The sequence below is a fragment of the Rhea pennata genome, chromosome 3 (assembly GCF_028389875.1).
Source record: "Rhea pennata isolate bPtePen1 chromosome 3, bPtePen1.pri, whole genome shotgun sequence".
NCBI classification, from domain to species: domain Eukaryota; kingdom Metazoa; phylum Chordata; class Aves; order Rheiformes; family Rheidae; genus Rhea; species Rhea pennata.
In genome coordinates, this window is record NC_084665.1 from 5,207,379 (window position 1) to 5,222,372 (window position 14,994).

General features: G+C 54.9%; 1 protein-coding gene across 3 annotated transcripts in view; it reads left to right on the forward strand.

Moving 5' to 3' along the window:
• The window catches only part of SERTAD2 (SERTA domain containing 2), a 72,091-nt gene extending 58,248 nt beyond the window's left edge, over positions 1-13,843 (forward strand). For 2 of the 3 annotated variants that reach the window (XM_062573472.1, XM_062573470.1), the window contains exon 2: positions 12,868-13,843. In XM_062573472.1, the coding sequence (XP_062429456.1) occupies positions 12,872-13,822 (951 nt within the window). In that variant the 5' untranslated portion in view covers positions 12,868-12,871 and the 3' untranslated portion in view covers positions 13,823-13,843. Of the gene's footprint in view, positions 1-333; positions 454-12,867 lie in introns of those variants that run through there. The other variant, XM_062573471.1, reaches the window with a different exon arrangement.
• The last annotated feature ends 1,151 nt before the right edge of the window (positions 13,844-14,994 follow it).

The window sequence follows — 14,994 nt, forward strand, 5'->3', positions numbered from 1 at the left end:
CGCGGCGCCGGGAGCGCGCTCCTTAGGTAGCCCCGGGCAGCAGGAGGAGGAGGAGCATCAGCAGCGGGGGGGAAGGCCGCGGCCGAGGCGGGGCTTTGACGCGGCCGGAGGGCGAGGAGCTCGCCGGAGCCGCCCCTGTCGTCAGCGCCGGCGGCAAGTGCTGGAGCCGGGCTGCTCCCCGCGCCTCCGCCCCCGCCCTCCTCGGCCGCCTCCTCCTCCTCCTCCTCCTCTATCCTCCTCCTCTATCCTCCTCCTCCATTGTATAATGCTGCGTGATCGCAGCCGCCGGGGCAGAGCGGAGGCTTAAATCCTCACGCCGCCTGCGCCTGCCTCCTCCTCCTCCTGCTGCTCCTCTCGCAGCCCCTCCCAGCGCGCCGGGGCAGCGACATATGGAGCTGCTGTAGGGCGAGAGTTGGCGGTCGCCGGCACCGGGCTCCGGTGGAGCCGCATGCGGTGAGTGGGGCGCCGGGCCGGGCCGGGCGGCAGCGGCGCCCTCGCGGGCTCCCCGGAGCCGCCTGCGGCGCGGCGCGGCCGGAGCGGGCGAGTGGCCGGGGAAGTCCGGGCGGCGCGGGCGGGCGCCGGGGCGGCAGGTGCGGGCGCGGCCGGGGCGCCGGCCCTGCGGGGGCGCTCCGGGAGCCCGGCTTAGGGCCGGGGCGCCGGTTGCGCCCTGGTGCCTCCGCGTCTGCGGCGGCTCAGCCGTGCGGCTTCGCGCTGCGCTTCCCCGGGAGCGGCGGGGGCTTTGGAGCGCCCCTCGAAGTTCGCGCCTTCGTGCCAGGCGAGCTGAGGGGCTTGGGGGGCTCTTCCCTGCCTCGGGGCAAGCCTGCCAGGTGGCTCTGCGGCACCTGCCTGGGTCGCTGTGAGCGTGGCACCGGGGCAGGGGATTACTGTGGCTTTTTCCTGAGCGGTAGTGCACTTGGGTCTTCCTTGACAGCCCTGCCGGCAGGGAGAAGCATGCTTTTTGGCGGGGGGAGCCTTGTGAACAACGTTGCGAGCCTTTTGGAAACGGTGTGAAAATAAGTCTGTTGGTGTTTATTGGGAAGCTCTTCCATCCGAGGGAGGAAAGGGGGTACTTCAACCTCAAACTCTTTGCAGTACTCCTTTCCTTCAGAGAGTTTTCTGCTTTACTCATGCTGATGTTTCAGAATCTTGAGCCATAAATTCTATTTAAGCATTAAAACAGGAGTGCAATTACCTGCTGGCTGGCCGCGAACCCAGGGACGCTACTGGTCCGGATCTATGGAGGGGCTCACGTGCTGTCCTCTCGGACCCTTGGGTGGCCGATTACAGGTCAGCTGCTGGCGTAAAACAAAGTGCGCCTGCCCGTTCCCTCCCCGCCCCGAGGGGCACTTAGCCCCCAACCAAAACTGCAGCACGGCGCGTCAGAGCTGTTGCGTGCGAACGTCTGTGCTCGGGAGAGTCCAAAGCTCTCGGCATCATGAAAGTCCAGGCGTTTCTCACCTCACGCCTGTGAAATCAGCAGAGCGCGGCTCGCCGCCCTCCGTGGCTGCTGGGTTTGGCCGCCGCCGCAGATGTTGTTACTCAGGCGCTGGTGACAGTGGGCTTGGCTGCCCCCTAACATCAGTTTCACACTTGCCTGTTTCAAACAAAGCGGTTCCTATTTGCGGGAGTTGAAATGACAGTTTGCGGCTTTCTCTCCAACGTGCACAGATTTACCTGCGTCAGGTATTCAGAATGAGGGTGCCTTCCTCAGAGCTAGATCTCACGGGCTTCTCTCGGGGTACGGGATTTGCAAAGGCTCCTCGCTCGCCATCACAGCGCGCAGGGAGCTTTCACGTGGCAAAGCAAGCTGTATGCGGACTGCCTGTGCTTTCTTAAAAGGAGCTGCTGCCTCTGCATGTGAGGCTTCCAAAGATTAGACAGGGTAAACTTGAAGCAGCCTTTTCTGCTTGAAGTAAAAAAAACACATGCATTTCTGCATAACGAGGCGGTATCTTTTGAATCTGATTTGACGTTACAGAGCTGGTGGCGGTGGTGGAGACGGGAGGCGGATTAGCAGTTTGCGCTGCCAAACAGGTATGCTGGAGCGTGTCCTAGGGAACGCTCCCACCGTCCAGGCGAGCATTGCAGCATCCAGCCTGACAGCTGGAGGTTTTCCTCCTTTTGTGACTGATCCTGCTTGCGTTTAAGTTGGTAGCAAAAGAAACCACCCGCTTGTTTTCTGTTGACTCTTTTCTTTCTCTCTGAAGCTGATTAAAAACAAGCAGAAAGAAACTTGCTGGCCAGAGGCACTTCGGGTTTAGTCTGTAGGTGAAGCTGTCTGAAACAGCATTAAATATGTCTGTGGGTGCTGATTTATTAAGAAATGAAATTGTATTCCTTTATACACCTGCTTTTAAGGAAAGGATGAAATAATGATACTGTTTCTCGGTGTTTTGGTGGAAATAATGGTATAAATAATCCAAGGATGTGAATTGTCTGCCTGAAAGGCATCAAGAAGTTTGAGATAATGTACTGGTATCAGGGAAAACCTCAAATTTAGTATTCTAGATCAGCTCTTTTTCCAACCTCTGTGAAGTGCAACAGATATTATACAATATCTAGTTTGAAGTATTTTGCCATCATTTACATAAGCTACTTTTATTTTTCAAATATATAATTCATTGGGGAATTTTAAAATTTTTTATTTTTTAGGAACTCTGGCTCTTTTTGCAGTGATGTAAAACACTCCTGGCACAGCTCATCTCCAAGAGTGCTAACACTAGACAGGTGATCCAAAACACTTGTGACTCTTTTTGCTTTTATGTAACATTTTAAAGTGTAATCTGTCAAGCAAGGAGAATGCATTATTTTGAAAGTGTGAGTAGTCTTCTAGTAGTCTTACTTTCTTTTTATAAGGTCTGCATAGCAGAGGTGCGCCTTCTTTTGAGTCAGTTTTATATGTGTAAGTGGCTCAAGAGGAGACAGCTCCAGTTGCAACAGTTCCTTAACACACACACCCCCCGAAAAAAAAAAAAAGAAAGAAAAAAAGAAATGCACTGGTGCCAGAAACGGCAGCCTTTGGTGACTGAGTCCAAAGATCATGAATGTACTAAGGAAAAGAGCAAGGTCCAGTTTAAATGTAAGCACGCTGGCAGTTAGCATGGCTCTTTAGTGCAGATGAATCTCGGGCTAATTAATAGTTTATAGAAAATGGAATTTGCCAGTGTGGTAATGGTGCTCTTTTTCTTTAGAGGGATAATTGCATATTTTCTACCCCTCATTTTATTTCTAAACTTCCATCAGCCAGAAAAGCCAGGTACTGTCACACAGAAGTGCCAGTTCCCTGTAAACGGAGAGACCCTGTTAACGACTGTTAGATCTTTAATTCTTTTATAAGCAAAGTCAATTTTTGTTTGCTGTAATGGAGACTCCAGGTTTTTGGGTTTGTTCGGCATTACCAGTGGAAACACTAAAAAAAGAAAATAATAATAAATAAAATAACCATGCTGACTGTTTAACACAAGTGGGGAAAGAAATTGCCGTTAGCGCCGCGCTCGCCTCGCGCCTGAGCGCTCGGAAGTGGGGCGAAACCGAATCCAAGGCAAACGTGTGGCCGGGAGAAAGCAGAGGGTTTGGTGGGAGAAAGGGGCCGCGGTGTCCGGCGCCGCTGCAGCCCGTGGCGCCCCAGGGCCCGCGGCACTACGGCTCGTGTCCAACCGGCCGGCGGTGGGCAGCACGGGACGTTCCCCGGCTCCAGGGGCTTCCTGTGCCAGGGCCGGGGGCATTCCCAAGGGAAAGCCGGGCCGGTCTGCGGGGGCCCAGGGGATGGCCGGACGGGGGGCTCACAAATGGCTTCAGGTCGGCATGAGCAGCGAGGCAGCCCGAAAGGAGCCCTGGGAGCCGCGGGGGCTCAGCGTGGGAGCGCTGGGAGCTCAGCGCGGCCGCCGCCACGTCGGAGCTGCTGCGGGTGCCGGCTGGGGCAGCGATGTTAACGCCGTGCTCGGGGTCCCGCGCGAGGCGAGCTCAGCCTCGCCCTCGCAGCGAAGGGGCCGGGTCGGGGGCCCGGCTCTGCTCGGTACGCGGAGGAGCCGAAGGTATCGCCGCGTAACGCCTGCCGCTCCCGATCTATAACGTGCCCGGCCTTTGGAGGGCTGGAGGGTTCAGAGGGGAAATTCTCATTCATGTGGCTTTGGGGTGAAGCGCGGAGTGGCTTTGGCCCGGTCGGTGTAATTATTAGGAGCCACGGCCTATCTGCTTGCTCTGCACCGCTGAATTGCATTGGATTTCTTCTGACAGCTTCTGCTTCCAGTTAAGTTAGAATGAAAAAATCTACTTGAGTATATTAAGAATGCAAAACAGAAAAGTGCAAATGTGGGCTGTTTAATGTTATTTTTAAACCTGGGCGGTACATGGAAGTAGCAGAAGAAAGAAGTTCCTTTTTCAAAGGAACTCTGAGTTGGCGGAAAGAGCTAAGCTCACCCTGAAACTTGCCGGGATTATCTGTAACGAATAAAACTGTCGTCTTAATCCAGAGTTTTCAGCCTTCCCGCAAGCGGTCGTGCTGTCTTATCCACGCTCACCTTTAATAGAAATGTGACAACCACTGACTGTTTCCTTAGTAGTTTCTAAACTTCTTCTTATGGCAGCCTGTAACACTGGTCTCTGGAAAGCTCCTGGTGTGCCAGGCAGGCAATAAGGTTGAGTGAACTGCGCTTTAGAAAGAACCACCCATGACTGGAGGTAAACTATGCGGATATATGTTGGGGTGGAGGTGGGAAGGAGCGTGGAGGGCATATTTGAAGCAGACTGTACAACTGCTACAGCAGGTCTGACGAGTTTCAGATGCCTGGAGGCAGCTTTGTCTGAACTTCAGGTAGCTGCAAAATCAAGTTTTAAAACCGAATTCAGAAATACATCGTCATCTTCCGGTGACTCCGTAAACGCTTTATTTTTCCTGTGTTTTTGCAGGCAGTCTTTTCACCCTCGGAAGAAGCATTTAATAGACATGTGCGCACGTGTGTGCGTGTAATTTGCCTATTTTTAAAACGCACGTTTCATCAAGATAGGAGGCTGGCGTTCATGCACAAACCACAGTGTGTTTTTTGAATAGTGGTAACGTTTTGCTTTCTTGGCGCTGCGCGCGCGTGCGAGCGAGAATCCGCTCTGCTGCGGCCTCCCCCGGCAGCGCGGCTCGCTGCCCGCCGGTTCTCGCGCCTTTGCCTGTCCCCTGCCCGGCGGCGGGAGCGACTCGGGCTGCGCTGCTCCCCGCTGCGGGCAGAGGCACGCGGAGCAGCGCTGCGTTAGCGCGCGCTGTCCCGGGGAGCGGCAACCTGCCCCTGTTACCCTCCTGTGATCGAGCGTGCGGGCTCTCCTACCCTCCTCCTCCATCTCTTTGGGAAGCTGGCTCTTCTAGGCAAACTCCCTCCCTGCCCCTTTCCTCCTCTACCTACAGGATTTATTGCACAAGCGAATAAAAGGTATATTATCTTTTTGTGTGCATAAAGTACAACCTAAGCTTTGTGTTGTCTGCTTGGCTTCTCTGAGCTGTCAGTGGAACTTGCGTGATATATATACGCTACATTAGATTTTTTTCCCTTTCCTTTATTTATGTATTTTTTCCTCCACAGGATGTTCCAGTTGTAGAGGAAACTAGTATAGTAACATCTTGGGTGAGGTGAATGGGTTGCAAAGTGAAGGTTTGGACACTTCGTTTCTGTTTCCTGCTCTCTTCTCCTGTGTTTTCCACCCCCCAATTCCCGAAGGCATACGCTGTGATTAAATTTAGAGCGTTCTGTGCTAATTGACCTGTACTAAGCATGCTTCTGAATATGGATTCGATACATACGTTGTTAAAGTACGCTATAAAAAGAGTGTCCCTGTATGACTTCAGATGACTTCTTTGATAACGGTTGCATTTAAATTACGAGATGTAAAAGTTACAGAGATCAAATGATGCCTGTTTTTAAGGGAATTGCTTTGCTATAGTAGTTTTTATTGTGAAATCAAACAGGTGCTATGAAAAAAATAAATCTCTTCTGTCTCTAGCTTGTAGCTGTTACAGGCTGTGAATAGTTCAAGGCTGGTCAAAGTCCCCTTTATCAGCTTTGCAGAAGGCTCCTTCAGGGAATGTGAAAACACAAGCTGTATCTCAACAAAGGCGCAGGGTTTAGTACGCCGGCTTGCGAGAGCAGCAGTTACCTTCTTGTCTAACATCGCTTAGCACCGTCTCAGCAAACTTGCGTGTCAAACTTTAACTGCCTTTTCTCTCTGCTCCCGTTGGTGGCGGGGGTATGTCTAACAGCTTTTCCACCTCTTTAAAAGATGCTGGGGGTGGGGTTTTTTGTTGTTTTGATTTTTGAAGAATATACTTATTTGCAGGGCTGTGTTTGTTTCATTTAAGAAAAAAAAAAAAAGCTGAAAACGACTCACACACAATACAGCTACTTTACAAAGTGCCAGGGAAGCACCTTCCGTTATAATCTTTTTTTTTTTCTTCTTCTTCTTCCTCTTACAACTTTCAGTAGTGAGAAACTGGTGAACAAATAAAAACCTGCAGGCCGCAAACTAAAATGACTTCTCATTGCTGGGATGTGTTTTGCATTTTCCAGTATACATTTCTTTAGAGTTCCCCCCCCCCCCATTCCCTCCTCCCCCCCCTTTTGCTGCTTTTCAGTTTGACTGTGATAATTTATTCAGCACTGTTTTCAGAGCAATAACCTACTTTTTGGCAAACCATTCAGCTCTTTCTACAGTAGGGTGGGTATTTTTTCCCCCATGCATTTATCAAGGGTCTGCAACATGGGGGGGGAGGGGAGAAAAACAAGACATCTTTGGGGAAAAGCCTCTCCAGCGCGTTTGAAAGCAAAGGCTCTATCCAGGCAATTACAGACACGGGAGGAGAGCCCTCCCTCGACGGCACCGCGCGCTCCGGCCTGCCCCGGACGCGCACGCAGCTCCCGGTGGCCTTTGTGGGATCCGCGCCCAGGGAAGACGGCGCTCGGCGCCCGCGTACGCCGCCCCCATCGCCCAGGCCGTGCTTTGGCTTCGGTTTACGAGCAGGACACCCCTTCTCAGCGGGGGCTTTCGGGGCGCTGCTGCCACCGGCCCCCCGCTGGGCTGGGCGCTGGGGCCGGCCGCTCGCTCGGCGTAACTTCGGTGCGGCTCGTCGGAAGCGCCGAGCCTCGGCCCGGCTGGGGGCTGGCGTGGGGCCGGGGAGAGGGCTCCGCGCGGCGGTGACCCCAGGAGAAGCAGCCTTGCACTTGTAGGAAACTACAAACTGGCTTCCTAAAACTTCCACTTACCGGCGAGAGCGGAGACAGGCCGGCCGAGGTGTCGCTTGCATCCCGGGGGCGCTTCCGGCCGCCGTCGGAAGGCAGCACACATAAGAACTGGCGTTTTTGGCCATCCGAGTGCTCCGAGGTGGAAATCACTCTGGTCAGGGAGTTGAAACCTCTTCTTTTCCCAGCAAACAGAATCGCCTTCCTGTAAGCGCGTAAAAATTACTCCGAATGAACGTTTCGTCTCCGCAGGATGCGAGGCGGCTGCGTCGCGCCGCCTCGCTCGTGCCGAGAGTGCCGGGCTGAGCGGCGGCCGTGTTGGGGTGCACGGCGGCTTTCCACGCGCGGACCCTCTGCAGCCCGGCTCACCTTTGGGTTTTATGGTTTAACAAGCTGACGAGGGCTAATCTGATTTAAACTTGTACTAATTTCTGCTGCACCAATAGCACTTCTAATATTATAAACACCCTTAATAACGTGGCTGTAATGTAGGAAACCTGTTCTCCTTTTTTCCAAACAATTACTTAATGAGGCAGCAGTTTATTCTCGGCTGCATGCATTGGAGCCCCTTCCAGATTTATCAGACGTACTCTGCTTCGTGTGTGCAGAACACTAAAGTCAAGAACACTAAAACTGCTGCTTCCGAGAGAGCACGTTACAGTTAGCAAACTGACAGCATTAGAAACTGTTTCCAATTTAATAGAAGCATATGTTTCCTGCAGGACTTAACACACTGCAGTGTCAGTGATTGCCTTCGACTGTGGCTTTGCCTTTTTTTAGCATGGTAAAAATGAGCTGGAGACCAAAGACAGAGGTGGAGTCTTTAGTCGTGTTTTGGTTGTTTGGCTCATTTTTGTTTTTCTCGGAGCTCAGCCCTCTGGTTGGGCTTTGACAGTTTGCGAGTTTAAGAAGCTATCAAGAAAGTAGCGTGGGCGGCGCACGCCGAGCTCTCGCTCCAAACGCAGTTTCTGATCATTAACAAACAGCAAGAGCTTGCTTTGCCCTCTGGGCCTCAAATAGTACAGTATGCAACAAGGGAGAGGAGGCAAGGCACGAGGATGGAAACAGTAGGATCAGGTTACAGTTTCAAAATATCGCTGGAACACGTTGGCTGGCGTTACTCTATTGACTGGCTTTATAATTGCATTGCTGATTTGCTGGGGAAGGCTTCACCTTACTTTCTGATTAACATGGACGTTCCCCCAGGGACCGCGGGGCTCCAGACGCCGGCACCCAAGCCAGCCCCGGCGAGAGCTGCGCCGCGTCCCGGGCGGCCGACGCGAGGGCCCGCGCGGCCTCCGCGGCCTCGTCTCCTGCTCGCCGGGGAGGCTTCGTCGCGCTGCCCCGAGCTGAGCCCTCCTCCGCCCGCCCTCCGAGAGTCACCCGCTGCGGCTTCCCCTTTCTCGGTTTGCGACAGAGACCGGGGAAGGCCGCTGCGCCTCGGCTCGCTGCCTGCCCCAGCGCCGCTGGGAGGGCGCGGGGCCGCCCGCTCGCCCCAGGGAAGGGGAAGAGCAGGAGGGCCCCGCGAAACGCGGGAGACCTGCCCGTCTTGTGCAGCTCCTGCCGGCGCTGCCAGCCTCGCGGAGAGGGCCTGCAGGCACAGAAACACAGAGCTGCCCAGGAGGCCCATTTTTTGACCCTAAAAGAGGGTTTTGTAAGCGCTTGTTAAACCTCCTTCAGCCGAAGAACGGCAGCCAGAATTAAAATAAAACGTTTTGCTTATCAGAACAAACAAAACTTGTAAGATGGGAAAGCCTGAGCACTAGTTACTGGAAACCCCAGCACAGTTCTGCTCCATGTACCTCCTGTTGCGAGGGGGTGTGGGAGGTTTTGCCTTTTCTTGTTCACGTGTGACATTAGACCGAATTCTTACCGGTCAGCCAGGGGCTGGCAGAGATCCTCCCCTTCGCCCGGCAGCGTGGACACCTTGAGCTCCAACACGTAAAATCTGTGTCGGATCCGGAGAAGCAGCCCTGCAAAAAGCCCGGCGCTGTGCGAGCCGGGAGCCGGCTGCCGCATCCTGAGCGCCGCCGCACGCTGTCCCCGCGCCCGGGGATGCTGCCCTGCCGGGCCTTCAGAACCTCGGTGCCGAAAGATGAAGCCTTCGAGGACGGGGGGGGGGGGGGGGAGTTTCATCACGTGCTGGCCATCACCTCCCAAGGCCACGTAGCTCGTTTGCGCGAATCCTGGCGCTGCAGCTCGCCACCTGGGCCTGCTCGGGTTTCCGTGAGGCTGGGCGAGGGTGCCGGAGTTATCCTGGCCCTCCCCTCGACCCCTTCCCTTCCTTTCCGGCTGAAAAGGTGGGAGGAGGATTGCTCTGTGCAAGGAGCCCAGCTGCTGCGGCAGCTTCGCTCCCCCTTGCCAGGAGCCTTGGGGAGCCGCCTCGCTGTGCCGCGAGCGCGCCCGCGCCTGCCGGGGACGCGGCCGCTCTGCCGCGCGCGGCCGGGGCCCTTCCCGCTCCCGCGCTGTCCGGGCCGAGCGCGGGTCCCGCTGCGGGCCTCGCCGACGGCGCTGGCGCTGGGGCGTCCTGCGGCGGGGAAAGCGCCTGCAGCGTGGGCCGGGCAGAGACGCCCTGGTGAAGCGCGCCTGCGCCTGCGACGGGGGGTTAAATAGCGAGCCCTGTGCGCTCCTAACGCTCTGCGGCGTGGAGGCTTTGTGTGTGTTTCCATTAGTGCTTGATCTTCAATTCCCTTGGGTTTCCCCCTGCACTTTTTTTTTTTTTGAAAAAAGCACCATGGTTTTAATTATCCAAGATTTCAGAAAGTCCCCGGTCCTGCTTTAAACTGCGCTTTTTGCGTCGGCCTCTCCTGTTAGTTTCTACGCATTGGCCTTTTGGAGCAACTGTAGCGTTGGTGCTACTTGCTGTCTTAAGCTGTTCATCCCTTAGCCTGCCTGAGGTGGTGGCATAAAGACGCAAGTGGCAGTGTGACTTAAAGAGCCTTTTCCGCCATCCCCCTCGATGTTCCTCTTTTTTTTTTCTTTCTTTCCCTTCCCATCTGTCTCGATTAGCGGGGAGGGACTAGTGGCTTGTGGAACTGATTTCCCAGAAAAGCCTTCAGTTTTGAGAGATGTTTTAAACTAAACTGCGAAAAGCCTTTGAGAAATAACATTAAAGAGTATTTTTTTTTTATTTTTTGGTGAAATGACCAAATCGCTTTTCCCCTCCATCTTTGCATATCCAGTTGCTTCCCTGCGCCGAGTTCCCTTGCAACGAAGACTTGGGCGATGGCGCAGCGGTGGCACGCGGAAACGTCGCAGGCACGACGGAGAAGCGGGGCCGTTCTCCCAGGTGCGCGCGCGCCTCTCCTCTCTGCCGAGGGCAGGCTTCGTCCCCACGAGGCTTTGGACGCCGGCGCCTCGGTCCTCGGCACGCGTCCCAGGAGCCCGCTCCGTGGGGTTTTAGAAACGCAGGCCAACGTCCCCCGACCAAATTAATCGGCGATCTCGTGCAGAGGGCTGAGCGCAGCCGCCCGAATGCCTCCCCCCCGCCGCCCTTATCGTGGGGGGAAAGGGCTGCTTCGCCCCGTGGATATTCTTGTACGTTCCTTGCAGAGCCCGACACACTTCAAACCTCCTGCAGTCCCCAAGCCTTTAAAAAATGCCTCCTTTAAATAGAGCGTTGCGGAAGGAGCGTTGGCACGTCTTCAGGAGAGAGCGGGAAGGGACAGCAAGCTGCCCGCGCTCCTCCTGACGCAGGCCTCGCTCGACGCCGTGCCGGGCTCGGGCAGGCTTTTCCGCTCGTGCCAGGCTAGCGCCGCGCTGGCAGGGGGAGCAGGAGGAAGCGGGTCCCTCGAGAGCACGGCTGCCGCGAGAAAGCGCCCGCCCGCCCCGGCCCCGCGGGCCCGGCCCCGCGGCGGCGACGCCGGGGAGCAGGGGGGAGCCGGGCTCCGGTGGCGGCGTTCCCGTTCGCCCGAGATTCCAGGCGCGGGGATTGCTGGTCGCTGGCCAGGAAACTTGGCTTGCAGCCGGCCCGCTCCTCTGCTCCGCGCGGCTCGCTCCCCTCCCCCCGCCTTTCTCTTTCTAATTGCATAATATTCTAGAAAATGATCTGGATTTGGGATTTATTTTTAACCAGAGAAGACTTCCTTCGCCCGATCTGATTTTGGCTTTAACAGCCAACCCTGCTTTTCGGAGCTGTTTGCTTTTGACGTTGAAACTCGACTTCTTTTGTCGCCTCCTGTGCTGCAATGGCCTTTTGCTTTCAGGTCTGACGGGCGATCCTGGGGCCGTTTGCGATCCTCAGCTACGTTGTCTGGCCGCACGGCCGGGGTATGACGAGCAAATCGGGTTAGGCCTGCCTGGTGCAGTGATTTTGCAGGCACAGATCCCGCTGGAGGAGCGGGGAGCTGCACTCAAATAAGGACTAGGCAAGTTTTGTCTCCTAGACGATAGCTAGGAGATAGCCGCACGATAAAGCTCCTATGAGAGGAGTCAGGTTTGGGGTTAAAAATCTATTTATATGCCTGTTGCAACTTCTCCCCTGGGTATCTGGGGCTGGAAAGCATCTTCCACTTTTTGCCTGTTTTTAAGGCAGAAATCCTCGTGCCGTTTTATTGTGTTTTGTTCGGTGTGTGTGGGGGGGACGGGACAGGGGAGGGATGCCTGGACGAAAGGGGGCTCTCTGTGATCCCGGGCACAGAGCAGACGTGGTTTGCCCGGCAGCCCCTCGCCGCTGCCAGCGGGAGATGTGCGAGCGAAGGCCAGCGTGCGCCCCACAAGACGAGGGGCACCCCGCTCTCCGAGGCCTTCTGCGAGTGCAGCCCAGGGGACCTGCCGCAGAAACAACGGGTGCCAAAACCAGGGCTCGTCCGACCGGGTGCTCTGCAGCACCGTGGAAGAGACGGTATTGGAGACTGAAGTGCCCGGTTTATTCTCAGCTCAGAAATGAGTGTGATCCTGGGGAAGTTTGGTAAAATTCCTGCTGTGACCTTCCTCAAAATTGGTTTTTTGACCTCGAGAAAAGCATGTGCGCTCACGCTGATTTTTCTTTGTCAAAAAGCCCTAAGACAATCTTCTGTTCTCCACCAACCTCAGAAGAAACCAGACCTGGAGGTAGTCCTGAGTGAGGAAGGTGCTAGGATGACGAGGGGAATGTATCAGGGAGATGAGGCTAAACAGCCTGATGGACCATCTTCATCTGCGACTTTCCTGCTTCTGTGCTGAGTGTAGTAACTGCGTTTCTTGCCGTGGTAGCGTGGTCCGTATGTAATCATTCACGTAAAGCCACGGAGTCGGGTGCGCCCGCAGCGGGAACGGCGGAGCTGAATCTCCAGCCTTTGCAGAGATGTTTCTCCGAGTAGAGAAACCCTGCTCCCCTTCTCCCCACCAACGCACTTTAAAATAAAAAAAGGAAATGTGGTCGTAAAAACCTCGGTGCATTATGTGTGCGTTCCCAGCCGTAACACTGCCTCAGCCGCTTGGCACGAACCACCTCAGCTGGGCTCAAAACTCGCGGGCCAGAGCTCTGCGCTGAGGTTGCCGCTGCTTTCTGGGCGGGCGGCCGCGGGTGAGCGCGTCTCCGTGGGCAGCCTGGCGCTGCGGCGGGACCGCGGGGGCGGAGGGGGCGCGGGCGGCGGGGCGGCGGCCGGCGCTGCCGGCAGGAGCGAGAGCGGCCTTGCTGCCTTCACAAGTCTCTTCTCCTTCCTTGCAGATATATGTTGGGGAAAGGAGGAAAGCGGAAGTTTGACGAGCATGAAGATGGGCTGGAAGGCAAAGTGGTGTCTCCCACTGACGGTCCCTCTAAGGTGTCTTACACCTTACAGCGTCAGACTATCTTCAACATTTCCCTTATGAAACTTTATAACCACAGGCCATTAACCGAGCCAAGCTTGCAAAAGACAGTTTTAATTAACAACATGTTGAGGCGAATCCAGGAGGAACTCAAACAAGAAGGCAGCTTGAGGCCTGTGTTCGTCACGGCGTCGCAGCCCGCCGACCCGCTGGGCGACAGCTTCCGGGAGGCGCAGCCGGCGTTCAGCCACCTCGCCGCCCAGCCCCTGCTCCCGCCCGACCTGGTCAGCACTACGCCCCTGGAGGCTTGCCTCACCCCCGCCTCGCTGCTCGAGGACGACACTTTTTGCACTTCCCAGACCGTCCAGCACGACGGTCCGACAAAACTACCACCTCCTGCTCTCCAGCCAGTAAAGGACAGCTTCTCCTCAGCCTTGGACGAAATCGAGGAGCTTTGTCCGGCACCTACCTCCGCAGAGGCCGTAGCAGTAGCAGCCGAAACCGCAGCGGGCGACTCGAAAGACCACGCCAGCGAGTGCAGCGTGCAAAAGCCCGAGGGCGTCCCGGAGAGCAGACCGGCGGAGCCGAAGCTCATGGACTCGCTGCCTGGCAATTTTGAGATCACGACTTCCACAGGTTTCCTCACAGACTTGACCCTGGATGATATCCTGTTCGCTGACATTGATACGTCCATGTATGATTTTGACCCCTGCACATCTGCCACGGGGGCGGCCTCAAAAATGGCCCCCGTCTCCGCAGATGAGCTCCTCAAAACTCTTGCTCCGTACAGCAGCCAACCAGTAACTCCAAATCAGCCTTTCAAAATGGACCTCACAGAACTGGATCACATAATGGAGGTGCTTGTTGGGTCTTAAAATATAGCAACTCGCTCGCTCGCTCTCGTTCTCTCTTTTTTTTGAGTACCAGTATATACACTTGGTAGTGTTTCCATAGTCCCTCCCACCCCAGATTCACAGCACTGTGCATGCGTCCTTGCTCGCCTTTTTTGCAAAGAAAAGGATCACACTAGTTTTTGCTTGAAGCAGAGTTGGAGTGCCTTCATCCATGTATGACCACTTCTAATGTATTTTTTTAAAGTGGTTCCTCAAGGAAGACCGAATACCCTGGTTTAGGAAAGAGTATGTATTGTAGACAATGTTATGTTATTACAAAAGAAAAAAAATTGTAAAAGCTAAGCACAAGGATTATGTTGGGGAAAGCTGTAAATTGCATGTGCATATTTGTCTATTTTTTCTATAAGTTTTATTGCAAGAGGTAAAAGAAATTTATTATTTAGATAATCTCAGTACCATTTTAGCCCTGTATAGGTTGACTTAGCAATTCAGCCTTTTGGAGGCATTAACCTGCTCCTCTTTAAGTAAGTAAGTGTTGCATTTACATGGCTGTTTAGAAACTGCTGCCCAAATTTATTTTATATTTTTGTACAGATTCTGCAGTTTATGATATTGTTTTTTCTAAAAACAAATGCTGTTTATACACACAAAAAAATAGCTATTTTGATAGGATTTGCTCACATAGTTCCTGCATAATTCAGACGTACAAGAACCACTTGTACTTTTATACAGAGTTGTAACGTTTTATATGTGTATGGTGCAAAGAGAAAATTGGATCAAATAAGCCTGCAGTTGGTTTCCCTGAATGCAGACAAAAGAAGTGCTTTAAGAAAGGGCTGGGAGCTGCTTCTGCAGGAGCGTCGCAGGCGTTTGCTCCCTGCTGTCCCCACTGCGCACTACTGTGATCCCCGACCCTTAGAGCCACGTCCCGTGCTCCACCGCCTGCGCGCAGCCGGCGGCGGGGAGCAGCCGTGAGCCCGGCGCGGCGGAGCCTCGCGGGCGCCGGGCGCCCCGGCGGGGGCGTTTCGCCCGCCCGCGGCCCCCGCGCCGCGCCAAGCGCTGCGGCGGGCGCCGATGCCGCTCACCTCCCGCCTGCGCTGCTGGCGCCGGAGCCGCCCGCGGTGCAGCGCCCGGCGTCGCGGACGGGCGTGGGCTCGCGAAGCGACAACTGTGTTACCTGCTTTACACTTTAT